General features: G+C 39.7%; 1 protein-coding gene across 2 annotated transcripts in view; it reads right to left on the reverse strand.

Moving 5' to 3' along the window:
• The window catches only part of pdzd2 (PDZ domain containing 2), a 105,195-nt gene that overhangs the window by 14,903 nt on the left and 72,103 nt on the right, over nucleotides 1-18,189 (reverse strand). Inside the window, exons 9-20 of one of the 2 annotated variants that reach the window (XM_073465315.1) lie at nucleotides 15,873-16,018; nucleotides 11,542-11,661; nucleotides 10,763-10,877; nucleotides 10,553-10,626; nucleotides 9,970-10,192; nucleotides 8,908-9,025; nucleotides 8,544-8,676; nucleotides 5,271-5,340; nucleotides 4,976-5,079; nucleotides 1,709-1,871; nucleotides 540-1,435; nucleotides 76-232 (exon numbers count right to left, since the gene is read on the reverse strand). In XM_073465315.1, the coding sequence (XP_073321416.1) occupies nucleotides 76-232; nucleotides 540-1,435; nucleotides 1,709-1,871; nucleotides 4,976-5,079; nucleotides 5,271-5,340; nucleotides 8,544-8,676; nucleotides 8,908-9,025; nucleotides 9,970-10,192; nucleotides 10,553-10,626; nucleotides 10,763-10,877; nucleotides 11,542-11,661; nucleotides 15,873-16,018 (2,319 nt within the window). Of the gene's footprint in view, nucleotides 1-75; nucleotides 233-539; nucleotides 1,436-1,708; nucleotides 1,875-4,975; nucleotides 5,080-5,270; nucleotides 5,341-8,543; nucleotides 8,677-8,907; nucleotides 9,026-9,969; nucleotides 10,193-10,552; nucleotides 10,627-10,762; nucleotides 10,878-11,541; nucleotides 11,662-15,872; nucleotides 16,019-18,189 lie in introns of both variants that reach the window. The other variant, XM_073465314.1, reaches the window with a different exon arrangement.

Genomic DNA, 18,189 nt, shown 5'->3' on the forward strand with positions numbered 1-18,189 from the left:
AATCACAAGTAGGACTACATAACAGTCTACTTAAAACATAAAATGAGTAACTTGATGCTAAATCCAAAGCCTTACCTGAAAATGGTCTCTTAACTTCCAAAGACAGTGTCATAGGAAGGTTGAGCATGAGCTCCCAGATTTCCTGGTAGCGTGAGGAGCACACCAGTTTTTCTCCAATTTTTACAATCTCATCTCCAGGACACAGCTTGCTTGTAGATTCCTGGAGGTGTGACTAAACAAAAGAGATTAAATTTTGCTTTTCAGTGTGCAGAAGAATCAACAGTGCTCGAGCCACAGATACCACTCAATGTCAAACGATTTTAAATTCCTTAAAGCAACATTATGTATCATTTTTTACCTTGAAATGCCAGCTTCAACATCATGTTGATGGTACAGCATCTTGTAATAGGGTGAATTGTGAGGATGGCAATTTCTACATAATGTTGCTTTAACTGATTCACACTGACAGGTTTGATAAGGTCTGAAGTATCCATTCACTTATGTTGGACTGAAATGAGGCTGAAACCCAGCAGACATACCCTTTCTGCTGCACCTCCTGGCTTTAATCCAGTGATGACAACTTTCAGAGGGGATGACATAATCTCCAGGTCAAGCCCAAATGACTCATCCTCACTTCTCCACAGGGTTACAGCATGGATGGTACAGTCACCCACAGGCTCACTGGCATCTCCCTTCTTACAGTGCTGATGGGGTACCAACCCTCCAGCAGTCTTGGGGTTTCTCCCACATTGTGTGGCATCAGATGGGAGCTGTGGTGAGGCCGAGCCTGCAGACGGTTCATCAATTTTGGACTTTTGCTGCTGCAGCAGGTTTGGTGCTTCAATGCTCATCATACTTTTGACCCGTGTCACTGCTTTATGCTCGAGCTTGGGGGAGCGCTTTGACTCAAACTGTCCATCATCTTGATTTGTATAGTTTGCACTACTGATGGTCAAATTATTCAACCCAGATCTCACCCCCACTTTGTGGTCAAAGGGGCAGTGGATAGGTGTGATTGGTGACTCAGAACCAAGTGACTCAGATTTACTTGTACTACCTTCTTCACATTGTGACAAACTATCATTGAGTGGTGTTACTATATCATTGCTTCCACACCTTTGCAAATCCCCACCATCTTCACTGTCTCCATCTACATCTAAGGATGGTGTTGCAATTACAACTGCTGAATCAGTTTTGGAAATAACGGAGTCAGATTTTGTTGGCTTGTGGAAGAGCCCAGTGTTTCCAGCGTGGTCAGAGTCATCATCACTAAGCTCTTCATCAAAACGCATCATCCGTCGCTGACGGAGAAGCGGGCTGCGCACGGTGGTGGGACTAGAGACAGCAACGGGCTGGCACACTGCCTCTACATGGTGATTAAGATGGACAGCAACCTGGTCTTGTGATGCATTGCACACGGGGCCACTCTCCGCTTCTGTTAGAGATTAAAATGCAGGTAATGTGGCTTATTTGAATAGGAAACAACAATTAAAAGGTTGACAAAATACAATCTTTGGTCATCATTTGTCCTGTAGTAACTTCTTTCAGGATCTCTAATGAGTTCATTCCAGACTGACCAAATTCATATCCAACAATGACAATTTTCTGTTAATCTGGCTTCAAAGACACTTTACTATAGAGCTAGGTTTAATTCCTGCATAGGGAACCATTTCGATGTTTTATGGTATTTAAATGGGTAAAACTTTACCATGTGGCTGTGATGCGTTGTCTTCCATGGAGGTACTGCAGCCCTGCTGGTGGAGTGTCTCATCACTGTTTGAGCCCATCAGCATGGATTCAGACAGGAAAGAGTGACTAGAAACGTCCGGGGTGAAGAACTGTGATAATTCTGTCTCTGAGCTCAAAGAACCCTGCTGGAGAAATGTGAAAATGGAAGAAGACCAAATCAACTGAAAGGAAGATAAAAACCACAACTACACATTTTTGAAGGTTCTCCACCACATGCTATGCAACGGTAAATTTGGCAGCACTTTATTTGAAGGGGTGCACATAACACTGACATGACACAGTCAGAACATGAAGGGTTCTTTATGCACGTTTGACTGTTGCCATTGTGTGTGCAACTGGGGTATAGTTCAATTTTTCAGGAATAATCAAAAAAGAGATGAAATACAGTCCCTCCAGAAAAACACGATTATGCGATCGCATAATTCAACGCATAATCAGCCAAAGTCCGCACATTTATGCAGGGGCCGCATTTTTTCAAAGACGTCGCACTTTGGCCGCATAAATCGCCGATTTCCGCGCAAAATGCGCTAAATATGCGGGGCTTGCATGATTTCATAATCCCCGCATTTTCGTTGCAAAAAAGTCACATATATCTTCGCAGAAAGTTGAAAAATGTTGCGTTTACTTCACACAAGAGCAGCCATTTTCCTCCTGTTGCCTTGGGAACGTTACGAAGTGACGTCATCGGAAAGCTGCAAACCCCGCGAAGAAGATATGATGAAGTCCGCAAATCAGTCTCATTTGCCAACAAAAATAAGTGCAAAAGACCGAGCAAAGCATTTTCCCGGTGTGTTACATGACAGTGGAGGCAAATTATTTTGCACTCCGTGCAACTGCGTGTTGGACCACAGGCGGAAGTCTGAAGGCTGAAAGAATCAAGATTAAAGCTTGTAAAATAGTCAAATTGAAAACGGAATGAAACAAAGAGAGGCGTGTGTGGGTGTGAATGAGATTTCCAAGTATGTTGTGTGTGGATGTAAGTTAACGTTAGGGTTAGATAGCCAGTAGTAGTGTAATTTCGCATGCAAGATGATTTTGCCATGAAAGAATTATGTTTATTTTGCAGAAACACTACTGTTCTGCGAAAGGCTTACTGTAGCTAAATGATTCAGTATTATACTGCAGTTTGCTGTAGGTTACACTGGACTTTGTGTGTGTGTGTGTGTGTGTGTGTGTGTGTGTGTGTGTGTGTGAGTGTGTTTGTTACCAGTTGGTTAAATCATACTAGTTTCAAAAACCTTACAGTTGTAAGTATATTAGTAGTATGTAAATTTATGCTACAGTAAGAGATTGCACTTTGTGCATTGGAAGCACTTATTTTAACAGAAGATGTCTGTTTTGTATAGCTACCTCTGTAAAACAGGAAGCACACATTTTATTTTATTGTTTAATTTATTCATTTTTACAGAAGTTGTAGCGTATTCTTTTTGTAAAGCTATGGAACTTGTTTGACTCATCAACGTTTGGTAAGTTTGAGCCATGTGTTTATTAAGGTCTGAAATAAAACAAGATGAGAACTTAATTATTCCCAGAACTTTCTGTGATGTAGTATGCTTGCTTATCATAGTAAGTCTTTAGAAATGACTCTTTACATTAAGGTAGTAGCCTAGTGAGCCTAGTAACAGAGTGTTGGGGGAATCACTTTTTTTTTCTTATTCATCAAACCGCAGTTTTTGCAAGTTCCCGTAATTTTTGCAAATTCCCGCAATTTCATCGCATAAAATTGCACAAATATCCCGCATATTCCATCACATTTTTTAAGAAAACGTGCCGCATGATCAAGGATTTTTGCCCACAACAATCACAAAAAAACTCCACATTTTTCTGGAAGGACTAGAAATAATAGATTTTAGTTTCTTAATTAAAGTTTCTTAGATCACCACTCTTAAAGATGGGAAAATGATGCCAATTAATGAAATCAGTCTCATAAATGAGCAATCATGATTTTTGTTGTTTTCATTAATAATTAAAATTGTCAATATTCAAGTAAAAACTAACAAAGGCATTACTACTCAAATGTAGTTATGGTTTTAATTCAACCAGGTTCTAAAACAGACACAATGAAAGGCAGAGGGTGCAGGCCCAAAAGGGCTGGCGTGAGACGGTGTATGTGTGAAAGGGAGAAGACAAACAACTGAGAGCACTAGGCTGAAGAATCTCTACAATGAGTAGCTGGTTAAGTAGTTTGTAATGAAGTAGAGATAAAGACTACGCTGCTGAGATGTGTTAGGACCTAATCCAGCAAAGGCTGAAAAAAGGAGGAGGGAGCAGTCAATTATTATTAGAAAAGATACACAGGTTCACTTCTTCAGATAAGATACACAGATTGTCGAGTTTAGGCTAGAAAAATAAGGAGGAGCCAAGGAACTAGATGTGTAGGTGGTACTCAGTAATAAAGCATAAACAAAAAACTACAATTAAAGATTAAAGAACCACAATACTAGGGAGATGATAATTGACAAACACAGCCTCCCTTGATTTAGACTCTAATATCGCCCCCTTTAGGGGACGGTGTAAGTTTTTCCATCGCCCAGAATTTAAGAGATGCGGGAGAGCCATGATTATGTTGAACATAATGACGTGAATATATATATATATATATATGTGAATATATATATATATATATATATATATATGTGAATATATATATATATATATATATATATATATATATATATATATATATATATATATATATATATATATATATATATATATATATACACATACATATATGTGAATATATATATATATATATATATATATATATATATATATATACACACATACATATATGTGAATATATATATATATATATATATATATATATATATATATATATATATATATATATATATATATATATATATATATATATATGTGGGTTTGGTAACCAAGTTGATGGAGGAGAAGGGGACTGGGTCATACTGTGCATTAATCTGTCTCTGTTGGAACGAGACCCTTTAAAGAGAAGGTTCTGAACTAATATTTTTCATATCTGGGTCTGATTTCAAAACATCCTCAAAGTTATCAACACTGACTGTGATCCCTAACATGATCTTAGTTGCCTGTGATGTGCAAAGCCTGTCCACCTGTATTCTCTAAGATCGCCCTGTGGCGGAGGTTTATTGATTATATATTCATGGTATGGAATATAACCTTACATGAGCTTGATGCTCATAAGAAGAGTGAAGCAATAACACATGAATATTAAATGAATTCTTACTCTACTGGCAGGCTCAAGGAATCTCTTCATGGTCCAGCTGAGAGCAGGGGAGCCATCTCCTGGTCTGTCCTTCATTGTTGGGTAGGGGCTCTTACAGGATGGACCTGCAGATCACAACCATGGCAGTTAAACCCAGAGGAGATCAGATACGCAGATTAGAAAACTATTTGGGTATTTGCACATTGCTGTTGACGTTCCATTAATACTTGGTTGATCTATAGTGCTCACTTTGTGACATGGACAAATTGCTAATGTTAAAGCTAACGTTAGGAAGGTTAAATGTAAATGTAATCACCTCTGGTTTTGCTCATTTTGTCCTTGAGGGTGGATCGAGCAATGATGTGATCCATCTCCTGTTCTGACACCTGAGAGAAGACAATGATGTAGTTTCCTCACTACCACATCAACTACTAGAAATAAACACAACAGTAATGAAGGCGTTCAACATTATATTGTATGTAAAGCTGAATTGGGAAATTAATGGTTGCATATTTGGACAACATTCTACAACATCCTCAAATAATTGGAGAGAACACTGTTGCAAAAATGTAATTAAATTCCTTATTACAGCTAAAAATAAAAGAAAATATGTCTGTAGCTCAACCATGTTTGAGACCATATACAGTTTTGGGGAAATATTCATACGGCTATTATCAAAATTCTGGGCAATGATATGACTATAGGTATAGTACTGTGGTCATTTTAAAAGGGAATATTCTGATAAGACAAGGTAGATATTAGCTTGTAAAAAGGCTATTACGAACAGAGAGAACCATAAACACAAGATGGATGGCTAAAAGAGTAATGGGAGAAATAGATGATGTTTACATGTCAAAGACAAGATATGAGAATGAACTACTAAATATGTCACAGGAGGCTTTTTTTCTTTTGTTCATGTGGGACTTTCTATATTCGAAATGCAATAACAAATTAAGTATTAAAAATTAGTAGTGAAGGCATCATATGAAAATATCAAATAGAAATATTTTTAAAAAAAAAATCAAAATAATAAAAGGTACTTAGAGTATAAAATCCATGAATCATTCGTTCTTTTTTTTATATATATTAAATTGGGAAACCAAAATCGGACAATGAAAAAATTATTTGTTTATTTGTTATTTGTTTATGAATCGGATACCAAAAAACAAAATCACTTTTGTTTTTTCATACTTTGATTTTATGCTCAGATCAAAAAAAAGGGAAATGAAAAACGGGTCAGGGGCTGAACTTGATTTTGATATTTAGTTTGTCTGATTTGTTTGACCCAGAAGTTATTGACTTCTTCGTGTGTTGCACTTGATAAGCGTGCAGCAAATCCACCCACCAACAGTTCAGTGTGAAAGAAAGCCTGAATAACCAGAATCACGCAGTGATTGTAAGTCAATGAATCGACACCATGGCCACACTGGAACCATACACAAATATAATAAAAGACTTTTTTGAAACTAAAAGACTGAGACTTTTAGATACTGAGCAGGTAGAACGACAGTAAACAGGTAGGAATAGAAATAAGACTGAAAAGCAGTTTACCATGAGCAAGGACAATAAGAATGTAATTGGATTGTAAACCAATTACAGACTGTGTCACTGTATAATTCATTGTCATTTCATCTTCCCCATATTTATTAGGCTGTTCAGTCCATGAACTGACTTGAAATTGACTGAACAACGCAATCTATTGGCAGAATGCACAAAAAACAGAGTTAACAGGTTTAATGGTAACAGATGATAGCATCATGATTGGGTATGAACGGGGCATCCTGGAAAGGCTCAGTCATTCACAAGCAACGGTGGGGGGAGGTTCACTTCTTTTTCAAACACATGAATGTATAAAAGGATGTTACTAACACTTCAGAACACTGCTGTCAGTCAACAGTTTGTTTTCAAATGCTTTCACTCTGTTCTTTATTTAAGTCTTACACAGCATACAAACTTTCTGAATTGAGGTTGTATGAGTACAAACATTACACATATATATAAAACTAATTTTCACATAACCACTTCTGTGACTTTTGATGTGAAAAAGTGAGTGAGAGGTCAAGTCTGCAGCGTTATCCTATCTGTGTGACTTGTTAGGTTTGGAGAGAGATTAGGGAGGCAGTCGGGTGCCACCAGGAGGAGGATATGACAAGCAAGCTTTTCATCCCATCCTCCAGTGTGAACATCATGAACAGGTAAACAGGTACCATTGACGTGGTCAGACAACATGTTGAGGCAGATTATAGAAATAATGCTTATGTGAGCTTTAAGGGTGTCACGATTTCGATTTTAAATCGAAATCGATCGAAATTAATTCACAATCTCAAACTTCGAATTAAAAAATAGAATCGCTGATACTGCCACGCCCCCATGTCACGTCCGGTCGGCTTGCCAAGGGGAAAACACACACGTGTTGAAGTGCTGCGAGTCAACCTCCTCTAACTTAGCTACTAGCTAAGCCAGTAGCTATTAGCTACAGCCAGTCAAACGATAGCATGGTGTTACACCATTCCTGTTCGGCTCCCGGATCGTGGTCGGGAAGCGCAGGGGAGATGATTTCCTCCAGGGCCGAAGTTTATGTTTACCTTTGGGGTGAACCCCCTTTCACATGTTAAGCTGGTCGGGAAATAATACCAGGGAGCTTTGCTGTGTCTTGAGGAGCCGTCGCCTTTATTCACAGCCAAACTGCAGCCTATATTGTTCACTTTATTGCTGTCGCTACTACTGCTACTCCTTTCACTTCTCCTTCCTCCCCCATTCATTCACTGTCCGCACGTACGCACACTCCCTCACTCTCGCTCGCCCACTCACACCTTAAGCACCTTGTGTTCCACTGTTCGGAAATAGTTTGTTAAGACACTTAATTGTTCAGAGAAGACTATGGATGATATGGAAAACATGGCTGTTTTATTTTTTTGTTTGTTATGTTGTGAACTTGAATGTCTTCTGTGAAGAAGACTGTAGTTACAAAAGAGAAACTAGATGGCAGGTTATTTTGTTTAACTTTCCAGTTGACTGAAGATATAAGTTATTGTTACATTATGTTGTTAATAAATGTTTTAAATTTGACAATGTAGTACAATGCGAACAAAGGTCAGATATTATATTGCATAAAAGTCTAGTCTAAAAATGGCATAGCAACCTGTGCTTTAAAAAAAATAAATGTAAAAATCGAGAATCGAATCGAACCGAACCGAACCGTGACCTTAGAATCGAAAATGTAATAGAATCGAGGATTTGGAGAATCGTGACACCCCTAGTGAGCTTGTGTGTGGTATGACCACAATAGACTTGGTCAATAACCTCTCATCATGACAAACCCACCATCTCAACTATTACGCAGTCTGAAAGAACTGGGGAATGTATTATTTTTTTATTTATGCATTTATTTATTTATTTTTCAGTAAACCAACAAGACTATGGATTTCTTTGACATGCTGCATGTACCTTTAGGGACACTTCCTGGTGAGCTTTTGAATTCAACCTGCAAGAGTTCAGGTTGTTTGACAGATTATTCGGCTCTTATACAGTACCAGATAGATTTTGAATATCTTTTAGTCAATATAAATAACGACAGACATCTTCTTACCTTGGGATTAGGGTGCCTGCTTATAATGAGACTGACTGGTCCAGGGCCACATTCACTGAGGATGGCATAGGCCTCACTGAGAGCAGCATGACGAAGACTGACTGAATCCACCTCTAGTATCTGATCTCCTCGACTTCACAGAGAAGCACAGGTGTCAGCACAGCACTGTCAAAAGACCTCTCTTTGTACATACCCCAACATAAATGCACACATATACGCTCATATGTTAACATGATTTGACTCATAAATGATTGATTAACACACATTTCAATCAATGAGCTCATACTTCTGTATGCTGCATATTACATATTAACTTCAGCACATCGATCAGTGTCCAAGTCAAAGATGAGCCTGAAATTTTTACCTTAGCCTGCCATCCATCTTTGCCACAGATCCCAATGCCAGACTATGGATGTAGATGCCAGGAGCAGAGTTCTCCAGGGTCAGAAAGCAAACTCCGATCCCCAAACCAACACCAGGCTCTGAAAAAGTCAACATGCATCAGAAAAGCAGTGTTCTCAAAAAGTAAGTTAGCCATCACTGCAAAGTAGTACATGAACCTCTTCTAAAGTATGACAGACAAATATGTAATTCAGGAGGGAGTGTTATTACAGCCACAGAAAACAGTTAATCATATAATGTTGATGAAGGTTCTCAGTCATCAGGGTCATGGTAAATCTAAGTGCTGTATTGTAGGCAACTGGACTTGTTTCAGTTTCTTGAACACGTCTCACCTCTCATCCAAGAGGCTTCTTCAGTTCTAACTAACTGGAGGGGAGTTTGCCGGCTTTTAAACTCTGTGTGGGAGTATCCTCCGATTAGTTAGAACTGAAGAAGCCTCTTGGATGAGAGGTGAGACGTGTTCAAGAAACTGAAACAAGTCCAGAAACGTCTTCAAGACACTGAAACAAATCCAGTTGACTACGATGCAGCCTACTTAGATTTAAGCATATACTATATACCAAATACTGTATATACCAAAGTACGAGGATATATACGCCATATATATTTGGTACGAGTCTGTGTTTCTTGCTTTGGGACCCTTAGAAATTCCTTCAGCCAGCTTCTAACATTTGATGGAAAGCCTTTGAGAGAAGGATGTTGTAGCAGGAGATTAATGCATGGTGTCACATTTCTGGAATATTTGGGTGTCAATATATTTTGTGCAGAGTTGTGCACCTTTTTCACAGCTGATCACACATGTCTGTGATCAATGTTAGCTGTTTGCATCCTGGAACCTTGTTATACCATTTGTTGGCTTGACCTGTGTATGTTAAATAAAATTCCTGTAAAATTGCAATTATGTTTCTTGCTGCTTGTTTTAATACTTTTAATGAAGAGTGCACCTCAAATTTCCTTTTTCCTTGGTGCCAGGAAGAGACACCTGAGGACATCTCCAAACAGTCAAATCATGAAGTCAGCTAACCTTTGTTAAGCGTGACCTCCATAATGATGCAGTCTTTTGGACCAGGCCCAGGGCCCCGGCGGCTATCAGCCTCTTCATACCCTGAGGGGACAGGTGTGCCCCCACTGGTATTAGAGTTGGGTGAGTTGGAGCGGCTGAGCAGGGTGGGGGTTGGACAAGGTGTCAGGCTGGGACTGCGCAGACGAGTTCGAATCGTCAGTGTCACAACACCTTTTTTCAGTTGCTGTTGGAAAAATATAAATCAGTGTTAACAGTTTCAATGTTAAGGAAGTAGAGTTGAAAATAGTTTCAGCTTTTACTTGTTGAGCTTAGAATGATTTTTCCTAAAACAACTAAAAAAGTGCTTGGTTTCTTTAACAAAATATGTGATCAAGTCAGTTCACTTGTGGGCATGCAGCACTTTGAGCATTAATAGACACAAACTAGTCAAACACATTTTGAAATATGTCAAAGCGCATTTCATCTCAATCATTTTAAGTTTGACATTCTGTATGCTACAGCCTATTTTCTCCAGCTTTCCGTGTAAGATTTAACAGTTTTTAATAACACTGTTAGACAGGACATATTGTGAACAGTAGTCCACCTTGAAGGTCTGGATGGCCTGTTGGTGTGTGAGTCCTTGAAGGGACTCTCCGTTCACTTCCAGAATCTCATCTCCTACACAGGGAAGCATACATTTAGACTGAGATGGGTGTTCAGCAAAAGTGTCAATATACTGAAGATGACTGTTTCTCTTATACTAGACATTTTACTTTCCTTTACTCAGTAAAACAGAATGAAAAGGAATGGTTACCCTCTTTCAGTCTTCCATCGGCTGCTGCAGCTCCATGAGGGAAAATGGTTTTGACAAAAATCCCCATCTGACCTCGTGCCGAGTCCTGCCCACCAACAATACTGAATCCTAGGCCCTATAAAAGTTACATCACAAATAATGTCAGACAGGACTTGCCTGTGTAGTCTGTTTGCATTGATTATGTGTTTTGCTTGATGGTTAATGGCTGTGAAACAAGACGGAACAGGATACCATCCTAACTGCCAAAGGAAAGAAGCTTTTTTTTCATCTTTTTCTTTCTTTCCTTTCCATTTGAGTATATTTTCGGTTGGACCACAAAAGCGGGTCCAGCCCTACAAACACGTTTGTCTGTGTCTGAGTGAATGGTCTGTTGGTCCAGGCATTCGAGTCTTAGTGTTTCATTGGCCAGTGCCCTTGAAAAATTATTAGGTTATTATGTCACCAGGGGTGCATACAACACTCCTGATTTTCGCAGAAGTCTCAATATTTTTGGCCGGACTGCAACAGCAGGGGTCAGCGTTCCCTCTCAGATTTCGACACATCTATTCACTGTTTTTATTTGGGTGCTGTTGTATTTGCTGTATTTTCGCTACCTTTATCCCATTAGAGAGATCTGACTTTCTCATGAGGGCTGTCAACTGTGCACTGTACACACACACACACACACACACACACACACACACACACACACACACACGTTATTGTGTTCTTATGAACACTTATTCAGAGTATTTTCTCTGAGCTTTATTTATACATACATGTCAAAGGAGGGCACTCACCTTGCCCTGGCCTTTCATCAGGACTATACTGGAGATAATGGATGGCTGTGCCAGTCGCCATGGAGACTCAACTTGAATGGTACTCAGGGAGCGTGCAGATTTCTTAATTATGTGATATTCCTAAAAGAGAGATGAAATAAAAAGCAAAAAACAGTCGGACACATTACCTTGTAAAAACAACAGTTATTCATACAGCGATAATTGTTTTGTATGAGTTGCAGATTTTCGGAGGTATCAGCTGTAGGGATGTGGCATGTGGCACTTAAAGCACAAAGTTCAAACCAATGACAGACTAAATATATTTAAAAAATGAAACAGCAATGTCTTTGTTTCAGAAATCATGAACTGATTATTCAGGATAATTCACAGACCTTTTTGTGGGCCGTTCTGTGTAGGGACTGTTTTCTTTCTGCCAAACTACACTCGCCAGCCAACTGACTAAGCTATCTAACGATACAGTACATCTTAGCTGAGGTTGATGCTATTTATGTTAACCTCCTGCACTGTCATGAGCACCAGCGTCTCTGTATCACCCACACAGCCAGTGGCTGGGCTTCTGAGTGCTGTCCCCCTCTATTTTATTTCCTTTGCACAATTAACCTCTTATTAATACAGTAATTAGTGAGGCTCTCCTTGACACTGTTGTCATGACAGTCAGGGCAGAGTGAGTGACAAGGCTTTGATCAGGTTATGTGTATGTGTGTGTGTGTGTGTGTGTGTGTGTGTGTGTGTGTGTGTGTGTGTGTATAGAGGTGATAGCAGGCATCAAAATACCACATGCATCTATGTCAGTACGTGTAGCCTTCTTTTAGGATATGCGCATTTGGTTGTTTGTTTCCTACACAGAGCAAAAGCTATACTATAATATGCACTGTTACCTATCACCCTATAATATATCACCAGTGATTTGAGATCAAGTATTAGACTACTCTTCGTTCCTTCTTGGTTCAATCATTTATATTTTTGTTATTTATTTCTCTTAATGTTCTCACAAATTATTAACTGTGAATCATTCGATCCCTGAAAATATTCTAGAGGAGAGTGATAATTGATCTCAATTCACAATGTTACAGTGCTTATTGTAAAAGCTTAGCACAGATTTTTTACAGTACACAATAAAGTAAGAGCTTAAGGCAAATTTGAAGTGAGCAGTTACACAACATCATCAAATTTGCTTAGGTCATAACCCCATGAGGCCTCATTCAAATACAGCATTATACAGTCCACAGTGTTGCATTTTATAACAGAGAGCTTCAGACTGAAGAACTGGAATAGATGACGTAGATAAAAACGCAACTTTGTGAATTTATAGAAAATAATGGTCATGTGACAATCCTCAAACATTAGGGGAAGCAGCACAATGTTTTATTAAAGGAGCATGTATTAGTTTATCTTTCAGATTAAAATCTGAGTGTAACAAACATTTTTTTTTCTGATACTGAGGAGATAGAGTGGAGAAGGTGCACAGGGAAACGCTTCCTGAAGCAAATGTCAATATCCTCAGCAAGTTACAGGCAGAAGACATATGCTTATCCATAAGCAAAATATATCAATTTGACTGTCAACATACCCATTTGTACTTCCTTTAAGTGCCGTGGCATAAACATTTTTTCCAGCCTCTATAGAATAATTCAAGAAAAACTTTATTGGCAGGAAAAAAAAGAAAATTACTTATGACTTATTGAGATTGGATTCTCTTTGTTTCTTTGCATGGCAGAGTTACATCTGTCAAAATCAATATTCTGTCTCAAATAATTCCTTTTTAGATTCCACTAGCTCTGCCACCTAATTTCACTGCAGAAATGCACTCCCTCATATTGAAGTTCATGTAGGGGGAAAAGTGCGTACGAATCAAATGCTTTTTTTCCACTGGCACCTTTGGCCGTGCCGAGTCAGACCGAGCTGCACTGATTTGCTTTTCCATCACCAGTTTTACTGGGCTGAGTTGAGCCGAGCTGCGGATGCGATGGATCTGCTCCGGAGTAGGGCCAAGCAGTGGTTGCCCTTCATCAGCCAACCCGTAACAAGCACCCGTCTCACCCTAAAATCGATACCCAACTCATGTGCAGGAAACCTGAGAGAAAGACGTTTATAAAAGTCGGTGTGTTCAGCTCTCAATACTTTTGTAGCTTTTAACTGAAACTCTTTAGTTTCTCATCCTGTTTGTTTTACTGTTTCATTGTGTTCACTTTCAGCTGTTTCAGGAGTCATGTTTAGTTACTGCTGATGAAAACAAATTATTTCCTTTAAAGCTGCTTCATAATAAAAGCTTTTAAATGACAAAATAACAGAGGGCTTTTATTGTGAAGAGGTGAATGAAACGTGTTTATAACTGGATTAGTGGAGCCACTTTATTAGCGGTGACTCTTCGAACAGTATTGTGGGGATCGGGACAAGAGTGCCATTGACACACCTTAAGCAGGAAGCCTAGTTGTGATGGAAATGCAGAACCCCGCCCGCGCGAGTCAAACTGAGTAGAGCCAGGGGTAGCAGAAAAACTACTGCTACTACTCAAATTAGATCATCACGTGTTTGGAGGAGCCAGGAATCTGAGCTCCCTTGGCGGGCTACAGTGGCAGCACACAATTGCGGGGTGCAGAAACATAAACTTACAATATACCAGCATCATAACTCCTTAAAAGTATGAAAAAATATTGAAAAGATGAGGTTTCCTCAAACATCTCTGCTATGGAATAACACTCACTTTCAATCAGGTGGGCAGCCTTCTATAGTCCCCTATTGTCACCTAAACTCAACATCAACAGTGAAGGCTTATGGGGACCCTGGAATGGGCCCTTGCCAGAGCATTGTATAAATGAGTGGATTGGCCCTGAACAGTGGAACAGTAACAGTACATTCAGACCAATTCTGGGGGTGTGGCGAAATGCTGCAGTTTGGAGTGGTGGTATGGGAGTCTCACTCCGTGGTCCGTGTGTGACATGTTAGGAACCCCCGCTGATCAATTTGCACAAAGGCGAAGCTGCTATGTTGTTATGCTACTAGCATGCTGGTCCTACTAGTGATCATTTGTCCATCGGGCTGTGTTTCTGCAAAGGCTGAGTCTGTCTCTACTTTTTCACCGCAGTGATATATCTATATGTAGTTATATATACTCTATATATATTGTTGGTGCCTACAAAAGTATTCACCCCCTCAGATGTTTTCCCTTTTTATTTCTTTTATAAATGTCAAAGTTAAACAAATTTCTGCAAAGTAATGTCAATTGAATAAAAAAAAAAATATAGTATAAAATAAGTGATTGCAAGTATTAACCCCCTTTAAAGAAGGGAGAGAGGTCCAGCCAATTGGTGCAAGTATTCACACAGTTAGTGAAATGGCGATCACCTGAGTGCAGTGAATGTGTCTTAAGTGATTGTAGTATAAAGACACCTGTGTCTGGAAGGTCCAATCACTGGTTAATCAGTATTCCTGGAGACAATTACACCATGAAGACAAAAGAACTCTCCAAGCAGCTGTTGCCATATACCGTATAAGTCAGGGGATGGATACAAAAAGACTTCCAAGTCACTGAACATCCCCTGGAGTTCATTTAAATCCATCATTAAGAAATGGAAGGAACGTGGCATGTGTAAATCTGCTGGCAGGCTGTCCTCACGAACTGAGTCACTGTGCAAGAGGGAGACTGGTGAGGGAGGCCACATAGACACCTATGACTACTCTGAAGGAGTTAAAGGCTTCAACAGCTGAGCTGGGAGAGACTCTGCATACAACAACTGTTGCTTTATGGGAGAGTTGACAAGAGAGAGCCACTGTTGAAGAAAGCTCATTAGATCTGGACTAGAGTTTATCCAAAGGCATGTGGGAGACTCCAAGGTGAACTGGAAGAAGGTTCTTTGGTCTGATGAAACCAAAATGGAGCTTTTTGGCCATCAGACTCGACGCTATGTTTGGCAGACAACAAACACTGCACATCACCACAAACACACTATCCCCACTGTGAAGCATGGTGGTGACAGCATCATGCTGTGGGGATGCTTCTCAGCAGCGGGCCCTGGAAGGCTTGTAAAGCTAGAGGGTAAAATGAATGCAGCAATATATAGGGAAATTCTGGAGGACAACCTGATTCAGTCTGCAAGAGAACTACAACTTGGGAGAAGATTTATTGTCCCGCAAGACAATGGCGCTATGCATACAGCGAAAGCTACACACAAATGGTATAAAGACAATAAGGTGAATGTTCAAGTTTGAATCCCAAGCTCATCTTTTTTTCCATATTTTATTATAAAATATTTAGTTCAGGGTACAATATATGCTCTTGTACATCTTTATACCTTTAGTTGCGTTAAGAACGAACTGAGGCATTCACTAACCTGTCTCACTCCAGTAGTATCAAGTTGTTGAGGTAAGGAGTGTTTGCGTCGGCCAGGGGGAGGCTTCTCCATCACACAGCTGCTTACACCATTCCCCACAAACAGCTCATCATCCTCGCCCACTGATTCCAGGCGACTATTCTCCCCTGAGACAGGAAAAACATTCTTCTGAACAAAGGCAGTGATTTCAGTTTTTCATTGTTCCAAATAACTTATATCACATATTACAAGGTACAAGGTAATTAATTCGTCATTATATAACACAGGGTTGCATAAAGCAATAAAAGTTCATTAACTCGTTCATGCAACACAAATTACAGAAATAAAATACAGTTATTTAAATACAAATGTATATAAACATAGTAGATCTTTTAAATCTGTGTCAGGGTGTATGTGGCTAAACAGCAGCAATATGGTGGTGATAATATGGTCGACATCTTCATATCAAAAGTTCGATATCTGGGAAACACTGTCCAGCTTTGAGAGAGTCCACCTATCCTCATCCTGCTGTAGTCAGCTCAGAACATGGTCCACCCTATTGAGTGCAAAAGCTTGATCTGAGATGTTGTAGTGGAGACAGGTCTCTGTGGGCACACAACAATCTCTGATTTCACGTTGTTTCGCCAGCCAGAGTCCCAATTTGTCCATTTCCTTTTACTGCAACCAGACCTTAGCCAGGAGCAGCCTTATCCCTTGTTCTTTATATGACAATTGTAGTTACCTCCTATTTTTAGGGCCCGAGCAGGGAACCTGCGAGGTCCCTATTGTTTTTCGAATGATTATTATTATTATTAGGGCCCGAGCAGGGAACCTGCGAGGTCCCTATTGTTTTTCGAATGATTATTATTATTATTATTATTATTATTATTATTATTTTATTCCTTCGTCCAAAATGATCGCATTTTTCACTGCCTGAATGTGAATGAAAAGTCGATTTTATTTGGCAAAGTCATTAGGCTTGGCGAAAAATTTTATAATCTGTTGTTGTTGTGAACGTGCACCAGTAGGTGGCGCTATTATCAAGGAAAGTACGTTTTGGCTAATAACTCCCACATACTTTGTCGCACCTTCAAAAACCTTATATCCACGCGTTCAGTGAATTGTGCTGAATCTCCGGATATAGGCCACGCCCATTTCTGGTTGGCGTTTTTTTCACTAGCTCGCGAAATGTCGCAAACCTACTTTTTCGAACTCCTCCCAGGCAATTTCACCAAATTGCACCAAACTTTGCACACAGCATCTGTGGACCCTCCTGACAAAAAGTTATTAAAAGAATTTTGATATTCCAAGAAATACTCAAGTTATTAAATAACAAGTTCTTGCAGATTTTGTTCCAAACAGGAAGTGTTGCATATCTCTACATTGGTTTGTCCAAATGACGTCAACCTCAGGATCCTACTTCCTCATGAGGCCCTAAGGCTCTGTGCTAAATTTTGGTTGATGACCACTAGGTGGCGCTCTTTAAATTGAACTATTTTATATCTTGACATCGGTTGGTCGGATTAACACAAAACTTGGTACAGTCATTGCCAATGGCCTCCTGAGGATAGCTGACACAGGGGTGACTGATCTGACACTAGGTGGCGCTTTGGTGGCAGTTTCTTTTTATATTTGGCACTGTGCCCACACCATAACAGTTATGGATATGAAATTGACAGGGGTGGTATAGACCGGCCCCTGTAACTCACACACCAAAAATGACCAGCAGGGGGCGCTATCATCAACACAAACCGTTTTTGCCTAATAACTCCCACATAATATGGTGCACATTGTTAAACCTTATATCTACGTGTTCCCTGAATTCAGGTGGTCTGTGTGATGTAGGCCACGCCCACTTTCTTGCCAGAACTCAATTGGCAAATTCGCCAAATGTCGCAAACCTACTTTTTTGAACTCCTCCAAGGCAATTTCACCAATTTGCACAAAACTTTGCACACAGCATCTGTGGACCCTTCTGACAAAAAGTTATTAAAAGAATTTTGATATGCCAAAGAATACTCAAGTTATTAAATAACAACTTCCTGTGGATTCGGTTCAAAACAGGAAGTGTTGCATATCTCGACATTGGTGTGTTCAAATGACGTGAAACTCAGGATAGTACTTCCCCATGAGCCCCTAAGGCTCTGTGCAAAATCTTAGCCCATGACCACTAGGTGGCGCTATTTAAATTGAAGTATTTTATATCTCGACATTGGTTGGTTGGATTAACACAAAACTTGGTACACTGATTGCCAATGGCCTCCTGAGGACAGCTGACGAAGGTGTTACCGATCTGACAATAGGTGGCGCTCTGGTGGCAATTTCATTTTATATTTGG

Source organism: Pagrus major, chromosome 5 (assembly GCF_040436345.1).
Source record: "Pagrus major chromosome 5, Pma_NU_1.0".
Taxonomy (NCBI): domain Eukaryota; kingdom Metazoa; phylum Chordata; class Actinopteri; order Spariformes; family Sparidae; genus Pagrus; species Pagrus major.